Source organism: Blennius ocellaris (assembly GCF_963422515.1).
Source record: "Blennius ocellaris genome assembly, chromosome: 18".
Lineage (NCBI taxonomy): Eukaryota > Metazoa > Chordata > Actinopteri > Blenniiformes > Blenniidae > Blennius > Blennius ocellaris.
The window spans coordinates 14,644,529-14,664,332 of NC_137667.1; the positions used below are offsets into that span (position 1 = coordinate 14,644,529).

The 19,804-nt window shown below is 40.7% G+C and overlaps 2 protein-coding genes across 2 annotated transcripts in view; one reads left to right on the forward strand and one right to left on the reverse strand.

Moving 5' to 3' along the window:
• Window positions 1-948: 948 nt before the first annotated feature.
• cdc40 (cell division cycle 40 homolog) lies at window positions 949-15,755 on the reverse strand (the record flags this gene model as incomplete). Its single annotated transcript, XM_080513909.1, has 15 exons — window positions 949-1,126; window positions 1,809-1,953; window positions 3,596-3,672; window positions 6,910-7,043; window positions 7,987-8,102; window positions 9,574-9,675; window positions 11,132-11,177; window positions 11,462-11,536; window positions 12,477-12,616; window positions 13,036-13,132; window positions 13,643-13,782; window positions 13,893-13,979; window positions 14,063-14,192; window positions 15,119-15,205; window positions 15,564-15,755. 15 exons carry the CDS (start codon window positions 15,753-15,755, stop codon window positions 949-951), a joined length of 1,746 nt encoding a protein of 581 aa, XP_080370035.1.
• Window positions 15,756-17,511: 1,756 nt separating this feature from the next.
• The window catches only part of wasf1 (WASP family member 1), a 62,373-nt gene continuing 60,080 nt past the window's right edge, over window positions 17,512-19,804 (forward strand). Inside the window, exon 1 of the mRNA XM_080513858.1 lies at window positions 17,512-17,630. The gene's annotated coding sequence lies outside the window, so the exon portion shown is untranslated. The remainder of the gene's footprint in view (window positions 17,631-19,804) is intronic.

A 19,804-nucleotide genomic window follows, 5' to 3' on the forward strand; every position in this document is an offset into this window, starting at 1 on the left:
GTATATGAATCAAAGAAAACGGACGCTACAAGGTAGAAGAAAGATGCTGCCTCGCTGATGAGTTTAGTGAATATTAAAAAGGACATTTGAGCTGCTTGCCCAGCGAAACAAAGCAGAGGAATGCGGGTAATAAAGCTAACGTGATGCACAGGCAGATAAGCAGGATGCTTCCCTGCAGCTGAACCCTGATGATTATCAAGAACATGAACCATGACAATCACATAAAGGATGCCACTGAAGTGCCTCTGCACCCTGACACTGTGCGTTTCCAGGCTATTTGAGCAGGAATGTGTAGGCGAGCAGGAGAGAAAAAGACAAATACAGACCTTTTTGCAGTTACAATAGATACGATTCATTCTCGCAACAAAAAGGTTTTTGACATAACTGTCAGTTCTTTTCTCTGCGTGTTTACTTCTACTGTTCGACTGCTTTAGTGTGATATCGGTGCTGCAGCGGCGTCAAAAGAAAAAGGCCCTTCAGCCAGTACAACCGTAATCTGCAAGTCCTTTCACCTTCTAGCCATGTGATTACAACAACAAAAAAACAATATCAGGGATTTCTGGCTAGTTTGTATTGAGTTAAACATTCTTTTGAATAAATATGTTGCCAGTCAGATACAGCTTCATTCGTTTAAAGGTGAGATATACAAAAGGTTTATTTGCACAAACGAATGGTCAAAGAATTCAAAACATGACTGTCACTAAAGACAATGAATGTATAGTACGCAGAACATTTCAAATTAAAGGTTTCTAAACTTCATTTTTGCACAAATACCAGATCAGAACACATTGTTAGCTCTCGTTGAATGATATAAAAATACACATTGGCAATAAGACTGGATACCAGTCTTTCTCTTTCGCACTAAAAAAAACCCCAAGTTCTTTCTTTAAGTCTTGTCCATAATTTCAGAATTCCCTCTCCCCATAAAGACGTACAAAGAGGACAGATCTAGTCCCAGAGCTTGATCTGTCCGTCCCAACCACATGTGATGACCTTGGAGGTTTCGTGTGGATGCCACAGAGCGCTGATGCACACTTTGTCATGAGCCTTTATCCTGTGGTAAAGCTTCGTCGTCTTCCAGTCCCAAATGTTCAGCTTCCCATCAGCGTCTCCCGACACCACATAGCTGCAAGACATTAAAAAAAAGAAAAAGAAAAGAAAAAGGTTGAGGCTAAAGTGAGAACAGGTGACTTCAAATAAAAACTGGCAGCGGATGGAGTAATTTGCACTTTTCTAAAAATGACTCCCGTCTCCGCTTCACCTGCCAATAGGTGGGTGTGTTTGGGGTATTTAGTAGAGTCAGGAGTTGCAGGGTTTCCATGGATACAGGAAGGAAGTCGGGGCACCTGCTCAAGGACGTGGGAGGTGTTTGGTAAGAATAGGGGCGCAAAAAAAAAAAGTCTTAATGGGCATTTCGGCTAAAATTAGAAAGCCGGACTGTCCTAGTTTGTTCTCCTTGTGTAGGTTGTACATTAAATGAGTGGCTTTTTCCACACACTTCATCAACTGGAAGCCTTTTAGAGGACAGGCTCAACATAGACAGGAGGTGAGCAGTGCAATACGAGTACACAGTAATGTGACACTTGGCTCTTTTACCACTTTTCCATTTGTGGAGATTAAGTGATTGCGGAGATAACAGACTTGTTAAAAAGAGACTTTTGATTAAAATCTCTGCTGCCCTGTATCCGAACTCCTGTGCTGTCCAGCCTTTACTAATCAGTTATCATAAACTATTAATAAGCCTTTATGGCTCCAGTCTGACAAGTGCTGTTCTTCATGAGAGAGGCGAGTGACGTGTGATTGCTCACCTCATGTCTGGGGAGAAGTCCACTTGGCAGGCATAGCCAGCCACCATGTGGCCTTTGAAGACCTTCTTTTTGTTCAGCCTGAAGCGGTTTTGGGCTCCAAAGATCAGAATCTGGTTGTCCATGGACTGGCAGGCCAGCCATTTACCTGTGGTTACAAACAAAAACAAACATACAGAATTGGCTTTGTGATGCAAAACATTGCAGCCTGAAGTACCGGGAGTATTAATACCTACAAGCTGGTGATGTAGAGAAAAGCAATGAATGTAACTGCAAATAACCCTCGAATCCAGAAGGGGTGGATACAAGAAAAATCACCCAGCAACTAAATTTACACAATGGTAGTTGAAATTCACAAAGTGTCTCTGTTCAAAAAACTGTAATAATGCAGAAGACTTTATAGAAATATGTATACCTTGCAGGCAAAAACTAAAAATTCAACACTAAATCAAACCATAGTATACAAAGATAAGTCTGGAAGTATAAGTCAAAGAAAAATACATTTGAATTCAATATTGACAGAATCCTTTCTTTAACCTCCTACTAGGTGCAAGAAATAGCTCCTTTGGTCATAAGAACAGAAAACCTCTGCACTGGACTGTATATACTGCTCATGTGTGCATCTATTTATCTTTTTATTCCCTTGTTCTTTATGATGATGGAAGTTATTACCGTGACATGAGCAACAGATGTGTGTGCATACGTGCGTGTGTGTGAAAGAAAATAAGTCTTAAAATGTAAATTGCTAACGGTGCTAGAGAACCAAACTAATTACAAACTGACCTCACTAGTTCATTCGAGCTTCCTTTTTCATGTGAAAAGTGGCAAATGTCAAGGAATGAAAGAAATGTGGAGCCATTTGGGGCCGAGTGCCATTTAGTCCTGAGAGAAAATTGAAGGAGCTCCTGCTGAGAAAGCCTTCATTATTCACACCAAGGAGAAACACATCGCATTGGGACAAAGGCAAGCTCTGCCTCAAGAGAGGACGTGAGCACAGAGAGATCATGAAAAGCCAAAATCAAAGCAGGAAGAAAACTGGCTGCTCATTCTGGTCATGTGCTGCTTGTAAATCCTGCCCACTGTGACCAAATGTTGCTTCCTCACATGACCCATTCATATTTAAGCTATCTTAAATAGACCAAGAAACCCCAGTAGCAGAAGCATATATATTGCTCTGGAGATCTACGACTCCGACGCACAGAGCATTATACACTCACCTACACACACACACACTGTAAGAATGCTGTAGAAAACATATTCTTATGTAAATCCAGCATGAACAGAGAAACAGCTGATGTCAAGTGAAGTGTGGAGCGACCCGACCGCACTGGTGCGACTGGCGGTGTTTGGCAGCAACGTGAATAAACAGAAATGTTTGAGAACAGAGGAGGATCGATCAGCAGGTAAAACATCCAAAGGACAAATGTTCCATTTGAAAAGCACTTTTTCTCGCCAGTACAAAAAGCAAAGTCTTAGTACTGCCCTCCAAGAGCCCATTAAGCACCTGTTTGAACCCGCCGCAAACAAAGGACTGCCAGAGCAGGGATTAATGCAGCTGGTGGCTGTTTTTAACAAGTGCCTGCATCCGAGCACTGGCTCTGTGAATCCTTCCACACAACTGTAATTGGCAGTACTGAACCTGCCTTGTTTTTATTCTGCCGAGCAATGACCAACACTGGAAGGTATGAATCTACTTCAATGTGGTAATGTGGGTTTATGCTCCTGGGGTCCTCTGTGCTGTGTGCTTGGCCGTGTGTTCCTGAGTGTTTTGCCATCATTTGACTACTTACCATTGGGAGAGAGCGTCACAGCTGGCATGGAGTGCATACTGGGCTCAGCGATGTACTTGAAGTCCACAGGGATGTCCCTGGAAAAGGCAGAGAGGACTGTGAGTACGCTTAAAGATGGGTTAAACACGGGATGAGAAAACAACCTCTGTAGCCTCTGAGCAAGAATAACTCGAAAAGGAAAACATCTATAAAGCAGCAGTTTGTTTGCTGGAGCAGCTGCTAATGCCAGCTCAGAAATGCTTACCAGAAAGAAAACAGCGGTAGTGGAAAAACCAACAGCATCACCATTACTGCTGAAGTATGTAAATCACTCAAGGCAACTACAAAAAAAGCGTGTGATGACGAACCGTGGGTGCATCAGCAACCAATTATTTATGAATCCCCCTCTTTACTCCTTAATCCTGTGTTCTTTGGACGAGCTTCGCTATGCATCTCTGCTTAAGGAGACCTGGAGATTCACAATCAGAGCGACAGCGCGTCTGCCAGTTATGTCAAAGTCTTGATTCCTGAGGGATATGTGACATAATAAAGCGAACGAGTGTGACTAATGTGTACTTCCGCCTTCCTCTGTGCGTTTGAATCAAGTACGTGCTAAAGAGCAATCGCCCTTAACTCATTTTATCTGCTTAAACTAAATCCACATCTCTGTCTGCTTCTGTGACGGGGAACAGCTGGTGCGGAGAGACGGCTGTGTTGGCAGACGAATGAAAAGGAGGCTTCTAAGAACTGGTGGCAGCAAAAAAAAAAAAAAAAAAAAAAAGAAAGAAAAAAGTGAGATCTTGAAAAGTTATGCCAGGTTTTCTTCTAAAATCCAAACATAAGCTGCATGAGTAAAGTGACAGGTACCAAAAAAAAAAAGCAATCTATATGCTGGTGATATTCATGAATAGATGACTGGTGTTTACAGCATGTTATGCCCATCAAGTTTCAGGATAATGATGGTGAGGAAAACTGTGTTTCTTGCATAACTTTCATAACTTTTTTTTTTTAATCATCGCTCTTTTTTTTTTTTAATCAAACAGCTGTGCGTTTATTTGTTGGATTTAATGCATAATTATAATTTAGAACGGCATAAAATACCCTTCCCTTTTTTTAAGTAGGCATCTAAATTCAGATGTGCCAGTGGTCAGAAATACAAAAAATGTCAGTGAGTAAAAAATGAATCAAGGAAATTAAGTTCTTCTAGGGTGTAACCATTTCCTCTTTCATCCCGTCCCATTCCAATAATCTAAATCCTCAGCTCTCTACAACCTGGAAAATTTTTTTTAAATCCAACTCAAACGACAAAACCACCTTGTTCCTGAATCCGTCCCCGTTTACTGAAAGACGTCTCTATGATCGACTTACTGTATTTATCGTGATTCTCTTCCAGTGCACAAACCAACTCGTCGTGATCAACTTTGGCTACAGATAAAGTAAAAGTAGTCTCATCCAATAAACCTACGAGTACATGAAGGAAAATAATGGTAACCACTGAGTTAACATGACGAGATTTGCTCAAATCTAGTCATGTTAACACATCAGCAGGATAACGATCCTGGATCCACTCATCCAGACTTGTGGATTAATCGGATCCCCAATCCCCTGACCGCGGGTTAAGAGTCCTCCAGAACCCCAACAGTACAGCAGCATCTCGCCAAAGTCACAGTTGGTTTACGTGACTATCTGAATGTGACGGATCATCATACCAAAACTGCTTCATGCTCTGTACAAGTACTGTTCTTTCACCATTCCCTTCTTTCCTCGCTTTTGCTTCTAAGCTGGAAAGATGAGACTGTTACGGTAAATTTAGCCTAATGCTTGCTATGTGGCAGCTCTCAGCCAAATCTTCAGCCAGGTGGTATCTGTGGGAGAAAGAGGGACATTCGAAGCCACTCCTCGACCCCACATGCCACTTGTCCGCTCACTCCCACGCTGCACTGAAAACAAGCCTGTGGGAGTCTCTCCTCCAAAACAAATGTCCAAAGTAGACTCTTGGGAAAAGGCTCTTTGGTTTTCTTGTTGTTCCGACTCTATCGCGCTCTGTCCTTCAGCTTTACTAATGTAAAACTAAATCTGTGTGAAACACTTTATAGCAGTTAATCCCCCGTCTCACATGCTTGAGAGGAAAAAGAAGAGCTGGGAAGACTTGACAACCGGGAGACAACGGTTCCCCTCCAATAATGACTATTTAAAAAGCCTCCCCTCCGATACTGCACGGCATCCTTTACCAGCAAGTGTCAAAACATTTATCGTCTTAGGGTAGCAAATGTCAGTTTGTTTACCACCACAGGCAAGCCTTGGAAATGTGAAGGCTGAGCTCGGTGGTCTCTCTTGAGTGACCATTAGGAGACTGCAGCAGGACATAAACACTTAAGCTTGTGGTAACAAAACGTGCATAATATATTTGGTTTGAGCAAATCTGCTTCCCATATCCTTCTCCCACAATCATAAACTTCATTATGATAGAAACATCCGTTACCAGAATGTTGCTGATACAAAGAGGGTACAAGCAGCAGCAAAACTGGAGGATCTTCAACAAGAGGGATCAACAGGAGGTTTGTTCCTGTTTACGATTCGCATTGACAGAATGTAAAGCAGAAATTTGAAATGGAAGCAGACTAAATACAAAGCAGATGAGCATATAATGACATGGAAATGATAAGAAAATGACTAATTTACTGAGAGTAGAGAAGGAAAAAGTTGGTAATGTGGTAAAATGACACATGCTCCCACACAATATATACTGATTTAACCCCAGACGAACTGAAAAACAGCCATGAACTGAGTGAATACGAGGCACATGGTGGAAACAATTGTACAGAGGGAATATCAGCATGTTTCACTCTGACCACAAGCATGGAAACTACAAATTAGACAAAAGAAAATCACACAGGCGGAAGAATACTAGGACACTTGGCAGGACTGACTGTAATGTATTCAGAGTTCACTTGTAAACTGGAATGCCTTAAGATAAAATCACACACTTCATCCGTATGCATATAGACTGAATCTCCAGCTCTAATCACACAGAATGTAAACGGTTGTCTCTTCATTGGTTTTAATCACACTATTACTTTAACCAAGAAAAGCAACTTCACATTTATTTTGTCAATGGATATTTAAAGATAAGAGACGCTGTGGTGTAATGGTTCGTATTGATTCTTCATCATGAGAAGAGTCAAGTATAATTCCTTGCATAATCTCTCTTTATGTAGAGTTTGCAAGTTCGCATAAAGTACAAAAGTCAGAGAAGTTACAAGTATTGCCAGCATGTGTCTTGCTCCCAGAATTCAAATATTACAGCAGCATTTCAGGCAGCCGTGTGTACCTACCACTCCCAAACTCGAAGACTCTTGTCGTCTGACGTGCTGACAAATCGACGATTTTCATCCACAAAGGTGATGGTGTTGACGGCGCCCAGGTGACGGTCGTACTCCTGCACCACCTCGCTTGTCCTGATATCCCACTGCAGAGCAGGACACAAGACGGCAAGGAAAGCAAAACAGTGAGACACGATGAAAGAAATATTCTTATGAAACAAGATGTGGATTATCATTATGTGTTAATAAAAACAAACTAATTTCAGTGCAACCGTGAAAACTGGAAAAATCCTGCGGCGGCTGAGTGAAAGACGACGCGAGAGTGATTGTTAATCGTCTTCAATCACTTCTATTGAATGATTTCATAAACATACAGGCTTTTCTTGAATGAAAGGATTCCTGGGAATTAATTAAAATCAAGAGACAACGCAGGAGCAACTCTCCAGGCAACACACACAAAAAGGGCACATGTCTGTTTGAACAGATCTTAAATCCACTTCCAATTGTTCTCTTTCTCTTTTTGTAAAGTCTTGCCCTCGGGGTGAGCTGCCATCTGCTCCCAAAACCCAGCGGAGGGCAGTATCATTTAATACTTATTCAGATTATTGCACCAGGCTGTGGTGACTGCAAGTCATGTGAATGATAGAAAGGGTAACTTTAGGTCTATCTGCAATTACAGAATGAGATAAAATATTAAAGATTATTAATATTTCATGGTCAAAAACTCCTTGATACTCAACAATAGAGGACAAATCCTATTATAACCTATTTGTTCTTGCACAGAAATCCAAGTTCTATATGTAAAGTCAGGGTGGTGTAATGCGGGTAGTTATGGATCCCCCACGTTTGTCATATATTAAATTTTCTCCCAGTTGCTTATTTTCTGTACTAATGCTGAATGTGATTAATGTCTTGCTATAGTCCTGTCAGCCACCGAACCTCTCGCACACAATTACACACCCAGGGTGCTGGAGGATGAGGCAGGAATGTATTTCGTGGTCCCGTGGGCACCGAGAATACACAGAAAATGTCACGTGTGTGCAACTGCTCGGCCAACAAGACACAGAAGTGCTCGCCATGCCGCCTCACCTGAACAATCTTCTTATCCGACATGCCGGCCACAAAGAGGTTCTGTTTGTCCTCGTCGGGGTTGAACTTGACGCAGTACGGAACCTTCCGGTTGGTGAAGCGGGCGATACACTGGCCTGTGGAGGGAGGCAAATTGGATAGTCAGGGGCAACAGAATAATCCATAGCGGCCTTACAGAAAGGCTCGCTTACGTTGGGGACATTTGAAAAGGGACAGTCTGTAACTTCTCTGTAGGCTCCGTCCCCACAGGTGGTGACCACTCAGCTGGAATGCAGAAAATGATGTGTTTCATTGTGCTCACTCTGAGCAGAGGTGAAGTGCTGCATTGCGACGCACTTGGGTAATAATGTGGAGAAAAACGGGAAATCATAATGACTAAAGCGCTAAGTGGCCTGAATGGCTGTGATGGAAGCTTTTAACCAAACAAATTTGCTTGACATGTTCAGTGTAACTTGAGAATACGACTGAACCACCAGATATAGAAACCCTGCAGCTACAAAACCAAACTGGTAAGAATAAGAAAAGCAAGCAACATGTTCTTCTTGTAATAAAAGTAAATATGATGTTCCCGTTGGGTTTTTAACAAGTGGGGATTTAACTACACGCTGCCCCCTGCTGGAGGGGCATTCTTGATCTGACATGGGTGGAAATTGAGGAATAAACAGATAAACTATGAGGCACCAATAGGCATTAAAATCTTCCCGTTTTAACAGCGTTCTCAAAGACTTCAGAGACATTTATTACTATTGAGAACGAACAAAATGATCCTCTACTATACATCTTATATATACAACATGTCTATAACAAGACAAATGTTACATTCAGGTACAATATTTCTGCCACCATCTTTTATCTGCATCATTACTTAAAATATATATTAACAATTTTTCTTTTTTAATCATTCTGTCCAAATGAGTAAAAAGATGTTTTTTTGAAACCGCTTCAAATTCTAATGTTTTCCCATTTTAATATAGACAAAAAACGGACAAATTTGAATTCAAGGAACAGTTCCCGATTGCTTTAGACATTCACCCAACTAATTAATTTCAGTATGAATTCCAATATCCTGCAGGATCAGCACCAACAAGGGCCTCACAGCAGTATAGTGGTTCGCCTTTAGAGTGAAAGCTGTCGCTGGTTTGATTGTGGGCCGTCCTGTAGGCATGGATGTTTGGTTCGTCATGGACCAGCCCCCGCTACAGTGGGATTCTTGCATTTCCCCAGTCAGTGGGGATCGGATAAAGCAGTTTGGGAAATGGCATATATAAAACATCAACAAGAGTTTCAAGACCAACACGAGCAGCATCGATTTTAGCTGCCAGGAATTGGAAAGAAAGTTAGAAAGTGGTTCGATTAATTCATTCAGCATGGTCTATTCGGTTCATTGCAGTAGTCATCATAGTGAGTCATTACAACTTGTACCTTAGACTGGACACTTGGTGGTTTTAATCCCAGATGCCCTTCTTGTTCAAACTCAAATCGCAGCCGTCAACACACCCGAGGTAAACGCTTAACCCGCTGAGGCAGTGGTGCAAATCTTCAATCAGTCACTTTGAAGAAACATGCAATAAAAAAAAACTAACAAACCTGTTTCTGAGTCCCAAAGTTTGAGGTAGCGGTCGTATGCAGCACTGAGGAACTGTGTCCCCGTGTTGTTGAAGCAAATGTCTCGCACTGCTTTGCTGTGCCCTGTTGCAGAAAGCAGAATGAACACAAGTTACAAACATATTCAATAGATAAATGTAACACAATACACTTTATACGTTCTCTTTTCACAATTTGTTTGTGTCGTCCATTTTATCCCCAATTTCTTTGAGGGATAAGAAATCTGGTTAAGGGAAATAAGGGATGCTTAAAGACACAGATGAAGAGGGAGACATGAGAAATGTGACCTATAAATGAGCTTCAGGAGGAAAGATGGGGGGGGGGGGGGGGGGGTGACACGCTCCATCTGCCTTTTCAACTGTTCTCCACCTTCTTATTCTTTTTCTAATCCCAGTGTAAGCAACCCTTCAGCTTTTCCCTCGCACTGTGTCGGTGATGCGAGGTCCCAGTGGACTCGCTGCACACAAGACGGTCTCTTTTACAGTTTCCACAGTGATAACAGAGCACACTGAGGCCGAGTACCCGCCATAAGACTTTCTATATCCTCACATGCAACTACCAAAGGCACTGACGGGACTGTGGGAAGCCGTGATGATGAATGTGAGGAGGAACACAGACGTATGGCAGCTACCTCAACTAATGGAAGACAGGGCACACGAGTAAGCATGAAGTGCTTGGACCAGACTATGCCCCAGCAGAAAAAAAGAAAAATAAGGATGACAAAAGCTGGCAATATGCAAAGATATGTGCTTCTGCAAAACCTAGCCAATTTGGTTACAAATAAACAGCCTTGTGAAAATTAAAAAGAACATAAATTGTCTTTGAAATGCATTGAAATAAAAAAAAAAAATGGTAAAGGCGTCAGACAAGAACAATCAAAATGCAAGTTACACCGGGCCACTGAGGAGTCAAGCTGCAACAAAGTGAAAACGTAATATTATCTTTGCAACAAAGAAAACTTTTTGGGCATTAAATGGGGGAGGAAAAAAAAAAAAAATCATAACTTTTGACTGCGTCTTCTCCGACTCAAAACAAACCCAAAGCTCGCGACTCTGTCAGTTTATTTACTCCTGAATGGTGTTTTCTCCTCCTGCATGCAAGCTCCTGTCCATGTTTTGTGACGGGCAGAACCCCAGCAGCAAACAATCTCTATTCTGACAGGGTATCGTCTCTGGGAAGTGCCATGACACTGCTGCATGCATTAGCCTATTCCGCCACAGACCCAACATATATCAATAACTACACGAATGAATGAATGAATGAATGAATAAATAAAAACAACCAAATACAGCCTCCACACTTTTTTCCTGCGGTCAGCAGGGGTGTCATTAGTGTTTTAGTAACGCTGAGCTCACAGTTTGTCACTGCTGAGCGTTTCCCAAAAGGCCGAGCCCATTACAGACCTCCAGCATATTTCATGTCAGCATGTTCGCTGATGAGCCATTGTTAAGTTAGAAAAGCCTTTAGCCTGAATATTAAAATACACAAAGTATTTTGTCAGCAATAAAAACGTGGGGGATTTAAAAATGAGAACTCTTACCGATAAATGTCCGAATGCATCTCCTTTCACTGTACACTTCCCATAGCTGTGGAGAAAAACAAGTGAACAGAGAATCAAGCCGGTGGGACAAAAATATTCAAACTCTAATTCAGACTTGGCCAAGAGTAAGATCTGGATAATTCACAGGTTGAATTCAAAAGCTCCTTCTAAATTTTGAAACACACCCTTGTGTACAAATCATTTCAATAGAAATCCAAACAGTATTTTATGTTAGATTATTCATTACGAAATGATGGAGCATATCTTCAAAATATTCATATGAACCGTTACTAGCGTGATGTTCAAAGGCCTCCTGATGTGACCATTTACCTTTATCTTACAATCCATGGAGGAGGAGAGCAACAGATGACCAGAATTCGGAAACAGCCGGATGGCACTGACCCCCTGAAAGTTAAAGACAAGACAAATTATGGCAATTGTTTCTTTATTAAAGATATGCCTGGAACTGTCACTTTCTTCTTGGTTACATCTCAGCTCAAATGGTTTGTGCATATTTTCTGGATTGACTAAAGAAGGAAAAGCATTTGCCACAGAAGTACAAGGCTGCACTACATCTCAGCTGTCCTCGTGTCACTCGGATATGACCCGGCTCTTATTATGGGTTTAATTTTAAAGAGGCACATCCGCCGAATCATATTACAAATGTGAAATACGGCATTTGTGCAGGCCATGCCGTTTCAGTGAGGGAAACTTTCAACACTAAACTTTCTCCCTAAAAAAAGTCACAAAACTTTGATGACACCACCGGCCCTTCACCAACTACTATCTCGACATCAGCACTTCCTCATGCTTATTATCTTTCCAAACGTCTTTGTATTTCAAATTAGACTCGGAAGAATGTAACTTTGCGCACAAGGCGGACAGGAGCCAATTTAAAACTTGAGCGAGTTTTCTCTCCCTGGAGCACACAGACGGATCTGAGGCTTGAATCAGATCTCTCTCAGAATAACTCAGTGTTTTCCTTTATATCTGAATTACAGACATTGTTTTCAAGGAAACAGAATAATCTTGTATGTGTCAGGGACAGGCAGCCACTGTATGGCTGTGTCATCAATTCATTCCAAAATATCTGGAAGGCTTTTACTGACTGCCTCAAAACTTCTGACAAGGGCTCCATTATAGGATGTTCTTCCTTTATTATACAAGCCTATTGCTAAATTGTTTTTTGTTCGTCTCTTTTATTTTATTATTTAAAAAAAACAATGCCATACAATGCTAACAATGAAGAAATCCCAAATGTAAAAGGCTTACTGCAGCACAATCACTTCACGACACATTTGTCTAGTTCAAAATGCTGAAATGATCGCCATCTTTGAAAACTGACCTTGGTGTGTCCGGACCAGACGTGGATCTGTTTCTTTGGCAGGTAACATTTGTCCGGAGCATCTGCAGAACGCAGGTTTATGCCCACATCCTGTGGGACGTGAAGGTACGACCTGCCCTGGTAATCGTACATGTCTTTAACTGAAGAGAGAACACAGGACAAATGTGGTGAACAAATGAGTGGATGTGTGTTTTTAAGAAATTATTTCCATTATTAACATCGTGTTGAAATGTGTAACGGAACTCGAGCTTCTGACCAAAAGGAACAGTGACAGCAGCTCAAAGACTATACATTTTGAAAAGACACATGCGTGGGAGAATTTCTGTACGTTGGAAACGGTCACTAATCTATGACAACTTAATGGGAGAAATACAGTGTGGAATGTCAAAACAAATCTTAGCAGAAATAAATGGTGCTTGTTGTGATATAATGTGGTCCATTACAACAATCACTGTACTTTTCATTTTCTTTGAGTTCGCAAAGTGCTCTTGTCAGAATTAATAGTGTGTGTATATATATATATATATATGAAAAGAGACTTTTTTTTTTTTATCTCTACCATGAAGGATGGTTTTCTCCTCTGCAGGAGCGTCTTCCTCATTGCGTCCCTTCTTCTGTCTCTTGGCCGTGATCTCATCCAGCTCTTTCTGCTCATCCTGTACAGTATAAAACACAAGACCAGAGGATTACCAAACATTAAATTTTCATAAACTTAATGAGAGACTGTGCAAAACTAAGGGGCATCAATCACAGAAGCATTTCCTAAGGTAAAGGAATTATTAGAGCTGATTCTTGGAGATTATTCAGAATATAGTAACGTGTGGATGAATTGGGATCATATGGCCACGGGGAAAGCACTATGTGATCTGCTTGGTAACTCATCTATGTAAAATTGGGTCTGTTGGTTTTTACTGTCGGTGTTGAGAACTTATTAGGTCAACAAACTTGATTGACTAATTGATGCATGGTAAAGAAACAACAATCGAAGCCTATAGTTAAGGAAAATATTTTTTTTATTATTTTGTTGTAATGTGTTGAATGACAAGTAGCTCACAAGTCTTGTTCGATAGCTAATTCAAACCAAGTAATACCATGATGACCAACGCTATCCCTTACTCTGGACTCAGCCACAACAAGTTCATACTACATATTAAAGAAAACATTACCTCTGATGGCTTGGCGACATCTTTCTCGTCAACATATTTGGCCCAAGGTCCAAGGAAATTGTCGATTTCTCCGGCATCGCCGCCTTTGATCTTTTTCCTTTTCTCTGACTTTTTAGCACCGCTCTCAAACACCGTCAATCCTGAAGGACAAGTATTAACATTTTACAATGACTTTTGACATCTGTTTTTTAAATGTAAACTATTGAATGTAGACATTTCTGTTAGAAAAAAAAATGTCTGTGACAATTACCTTTATTTTTCTCAGCCTCATCCACTGCACCAATGTAGCTAAGAGAGGCTGCTTGATGTGTGTCGACAGATGGGTCTAAAGCGTAACCTAACAGAGGAGGAAGTGGAATTGTATGATTAATATGATTTTAAGTGATTCAAACTCATTATAGAAATGGTAGACAAGCTTACCAAAAGTGGAGAAGGTCCTCCTCTGCTGTTCAAACATGAAGTCGTTGACATGAGCAGGCTCTGCGTAGCCAGACAACATATTCCTGGGCGCAGCCATTTGCTGGCTTTTGAAAGGGTTTGTTGGCCCAAACTGAGAGGAGGCAACACAATATCAGTCATATAATTGTGATATGTATATAAAACAATGCTTTCTTTTCGCTTGGTGTGTCAACTGTTTTATACGCCAAAAAAACATTCTGACCAAACATAAGTCACAATTGGAGAAAAATTTTAGAGCACATTGTTTCTCAGGTGGATGAACGAGAACGAATGAATGAAGAATGAAGCAATGTGGAACGCCACTAATTCCTCTATTAGATATGAATCAAATCAAATGAATCAAAGAAGGAAAAGAAATAATCTACATTTAAAGAAATACAGCAGTGAGATGTGTGAACAAGCAGTTACATAAAAAAAAAAAAGTTAATAGTTCATGTCTCCAGCTCAACCTTTTCAATATTTCTATTGTAAAATGTTTCTGACTTTGTCTTCTTTCTTCTTTTTTTTTACCAAATCAAACACCAAGGTCACAGAACATCTAACCATCTTATAGGGAAACAAATAACACTTTTTACAGCATGTTCAAGTTCTGGGAAATTGAAAAAGCTTTTCAGGTGAGAGGTCAAATGTTTTCACAACCTCAAACAAGTTCAATTATACAATGACGAACTCTTTAAGTTTTAGTAATGTTTGTCTCAATATGTTGAAACAGGTGAGGGGTGATATACTTACCAATAAGAACCAATAGTTATTGTGTTTATGACTTTATTAAAGCAAACTATGTTTTTAACAATTCATTTAGATATTCCGATATTATTTTTGTTTTTGATCTGTGATCCAATTAGATGTTTGCTTTGTTTAGAGTTTGTTTACCATATATAGTCCACATGTACATAAAAGTGACTTAACTAATAACCAAACTTCACAAGGAGAGCTCATGATGTTTACAAATAATATGATGAGCAAGCAGCAGTACCTGTTAAATGAACCAGCTCAAAGTTGTATATTAAAACTCACCTCAGGAGCAAACATGGTTTCATATGTTGGGTTATAAACGACTTCTTTCAGGGATGGATCCAGGTGTATGCCAGTCTCCACAGACTCCTAGAGCAAAAACGGAAATAATGAATGAATGTATCGTTCATTTCTGGTCTTAGTTCAACACTTATTGCACTACTGTATTCATGATTTGATGTCTGTACTAGCTAATATGTTTAAAGCTGACGTTTTATAACGTGTTTTAAAATATTAACTATCGAAGCGATTGTCAGTCTCCGGAAATTTAGCGCCAGTTTTATCACGTTCACTGTAAATGTGTACACTAACAAACTAACTGACGTATAGAGTATCTTATGATTAAATTTACAAGAATTGAGATACAGCTCCTCGAAAACACACTTAAATCAAACTTAATTTGAACATATCGTTTCGCTAACTTGAGCGCTAGCTAGCATTAGCTTACCTTAACAGCGACCTCCGGAGCGGAATTTAGAAGAGACAAAGACATGGTTTTTCCAGACTCTAAGGGTTTAAGGTGCGCCGTAGCGTCCGCTTCCACTGGCTGCACATTATCCGCTCCGGAATCAGAGCCAGAGTCATTGTCCGAATCCGAACCGCTCCCGTAAGAAACGAGGGAAGACTTGCCGTCAGACATGCTGGATGTTGTGAATGCTACCGGAAGCAGAAGGGCGGGACTTCCGGTAGATACGCCAGCAAACGCGCTCATAAGTGGATACGGACAAAATATTTGCCCAAAAAAAGACGCACAAATAAAATTCGACAGTGTGCCATTTGAAGATAGCAAAAAGCGTTCTTATTTTCTGACTATCGTTTAAATTGAAGTCCAATTGTCAAAAGAAACAAAAATACCATTATGACATGTATATTTGTTGCAAAAAGTTGTTTGTGATTATCAAAATCATCATAGCCACACAGGACCTGCAGAGGGTGGTGAGGGAGACAGAGCCTACCACTGCCTGCACTCACATAAAGCTGCACGAATAGAATGGAAAATAAAATCAGAATCATTTCTAAGGATAGCCCATATCCTGGGAGTTTGCTGTTTTCACCCTTACTCTCAGGGGGAAAGCAAGTATAGTACAATAATGACAAAAATAAACAGAGAGAAGCACAGCTTCAGTTCTTCTGACTTGACTACAGAACCTTTGATTGGCATAAAATCTGCATGTAGTGCTTGTAAAAAAAGCCCCACACTTGAATGTATATGTATTTTTATACCACACTTGAATATGTATATATGTATATTTCTATTTTTATATCAGGACACGACATCTTAAATGTGCTTACTACTGTGAAAACTGCTAAACTGTGTTTTATTGGTTTGAATAAAAAAATTCAAAACAAATATTGTCACGATTTTAAGTTTTTATGTAAATACATATTTTCAATGCCCATTTTTTTTAATATCTATTTGTTATATGCTGACAGACCATTCAGAATAAAAGTTCATTACCTGATGTGAAACCTCTGTGTGTCTGTGCACATGACAATAAACATCTTCAAAACGTGTACATGTTCAAAACTGAAATACAGAAAAAGTGTCATATCTCCACTGTGGGGTTGTTTTATTTTGTTTCGTTTATATGACTTCACTCACTCATTATATACACTTTTATTGTAAACTTGTAAGGAAATGCCCAATGTCATTGTCATTGTATGCATTTTCTATATATCTATTTGCACTTTTGTTTGTACTTTTTGTATTTGTTGTATGCTGGCAGATCAGACATACGCTGGTCTGTTCACATGGCAATAAACATCTTCAGTTCTCAATAATTCAGATCACATCTCCACTATTTTATTGTACTTTTGTTTCATTATATCCAGCTTTATATCTATTATTTCGTTATTGAAAAATTATAATCAATGAACGAGTCAATGCTCACTTTAAAACTGCTTTATCGAGCGGCACCGTAGTAACCGACACTCATAAAGCCAAATATGATGATGTATACGATTAGTGTGGGTTAACAGGATGAAATAAAAGTGATCGGACTGCATAACGCGACTGGTTATCATCCTGTACATGGAGCGCGGATCCCCTCCAGCTTCCCCACGAGTACACATCAGCATGGGACGCTCACTCTTTTCTCGCGCGCGCGCCCCAACAATAGAGTGGTTCGTACCATTATCTCCTCTTGCAACGGGGACGTTTACGCAAAAAGAATCCCAATTTCACTCTGGTTCCCCTCGAAAGAAAGCGCACGTGGTGTGAGCGTGAAACTGTTTGAGGGATTTTTCCCGCTGGTGAACCTGCAGTGGGCCGGACAGGAGCTGCTTTTACCCCAGTTTCGGAAACATCGAAGCGGAGAATCCCTTTGTTGAGAGAAAAGTGGCCGGGCTCTCCTCCTCCTCCGCCGCCGCCTCTTCCAGCAGGAGAACATTTGATATGAGAAACAACCATGGATCCGAGCCGGGGATTTAAATTCTGGGACATGCTGCCAAGCTCTGCTGCTCAGTGAGGATGGCAAGGAAATAAAAGGGGGTCAAGCTTACGCAAAACTATCAGGTAATAACAATATTATTAATCACAATGGAATTAATAGTTTTTGCATGACTTGGAAACGTGACTTTAATAAGCGTTAAGGGTTGCCGCATGTCAGCTTTAGACCGTGTTAGAAAACGGGAGTCAAACTGGACTCATAACGGTAATTCAACACTGCCTGGCCATCACTGACTCCCGCAGTAACCCTGTCACCTGCAGACAGGATCCCCGAGTTGCTCATGTGCGGAGAAGTCTTTCTTTTTATGCAAGAAATAACGAGGGGATTTATTTGTAACCATGATGATGATGATGATGATGATGATGATATATTGCAGCTCGCGCATCTGCATGCGCTCCCGCTGCAGCGTCTTGACATATTCCGTCTCAAGACTATCATGCTGGTGCGAGAAACCCAGAGAGCAAATATTTGCTGTGCCTCACAAAATTATCTAACACAGGGAGAGAAAGAGAGAGAGAGAGAAGGAGAGAGGGAGAGAGGACAAATACCACGCGTTGGCCATCTTTTATCTCCTCGCCATGTCGTGGAGTTTCACGGTGTGATTAACTGTACCAATTAATTTCCCCCCGGTAAGAATGCTGTGACTCTGCGATGGGAAGGGGCTGGGGTCTGTTCTGTTCTGTTCTGCTCCAGCCGAGCTGGGGTTTTGCAGTCATGGGGGATGGTAACTATCAAGCCCAGTGAACATCATGCTTTGTGAAATCTGAAACCTTCTTTGTACTACTTCAAGTGCAAAAAGAAAAGTAGGCACGGGAATTTAAAAAAAATGAAAGCACGAAATAGAAAATGTCTTTTTCTCTTGTGCAATACAGTGGCTGGTCTAAAAGGTGACAGCTTGGAAGATTTGCCCTCCTTGCAGTGCATGCATGAATATGTGAGCTCAAGTGGTCATGCATGGTATTGGGGCTTATAAGTCATTGAAGTGACCATGTTTTCTGCAGTAGTTAAGGTCTGGACCTCAGGATGCTGCTGGTGAGTGTTTGCAGAAAAGCAAGCAACACGTCAGTACAGTGACAAATAGTAAGAGTGTGAATGAATTAGCTGCAAAGCCATTGATAAAATTGCATGTGCTGCTCTCCCTGCCGCTGCCGTTGACTGTCGTCTCTGGTCTTGCTGTATTAAAATCATATTCAAATGTAATGATAATGCATGAAAGCCAGAGAAGACAGACGCGCTGCCTGACTCCCGGTGCTATACTTAGGAACTTCTTTTATCCAATCAATAGTGATGATAGAGAATAGTCTCCCTCTGGTGTGTTTAGTGCAACTCTTCATCATCTCACATTAGGAAAGTCTTATACATCATGTCAATTTCAACAAATAGGAAAACATGAAATTAAATGTAAGGACTCAGCTTTACACTCCGGAACATGACATGAAGAAGCCTGCATAAAAAATGTGATTCTCTGGAGATCTGATTATTACAATAGACCCACGTCAAGAACATGATGATACGCACATAATGTGAAAGATTATATGGCTGTAATTTCTATGAGGGAATCTGAGGGGCCTCACAGCTGTTAAATTTATCAGTCCACATACATATCTGAGCTGTCACATGACTGAGTAGAAGCTGTTGGTCAGGTTTTATACAGTAACCACTCAGAAGGATCCTATATGCAGAACATTTGCTCTTTCATGCCGATTTAGAGTTAGAAGAATAATCCAGTGACTGCTGCTATAATGATAATTGCAGATCCAGTGATTGACTCACTCCGCTGTGGTCCAGAGTGAATCATTTCTCTCCTTCTGTTGGAGGCAAATGCTTTATCATGCGGCCTGATATTGAAATGGTGGCATTGTATTTTGTTCATATTTGTGATATGCATTTAGTAAAGGTGCTGGTATATGTTTGCAGAAGGAAAAAAAAATAATGGAACATATTGGCTTTTGTATCTGATGCTGCTTGTGAACTTATTGCTGCAGGAGATGACATTCTCGTTCGATTTGCACTCATGTTGTGTGTTTCTGATGCCCTCGTGGTAGAGCAGCTTTGGCATGCCTCCTGTGGAGGCTTTTGGACCTCTCTCATTTGTTGACATTACTCTGATCCTCTGCCAGTTTCTGGCTCTCTCATACTCGCAAAGAATATCGCTCAGTTCTCTTTTGTCTTTCTCTTCTAAAGCAGAGAGGGGTAACAGGAGGACACTGGGTAACAGAGGGCATAATGAAAGTGGAGA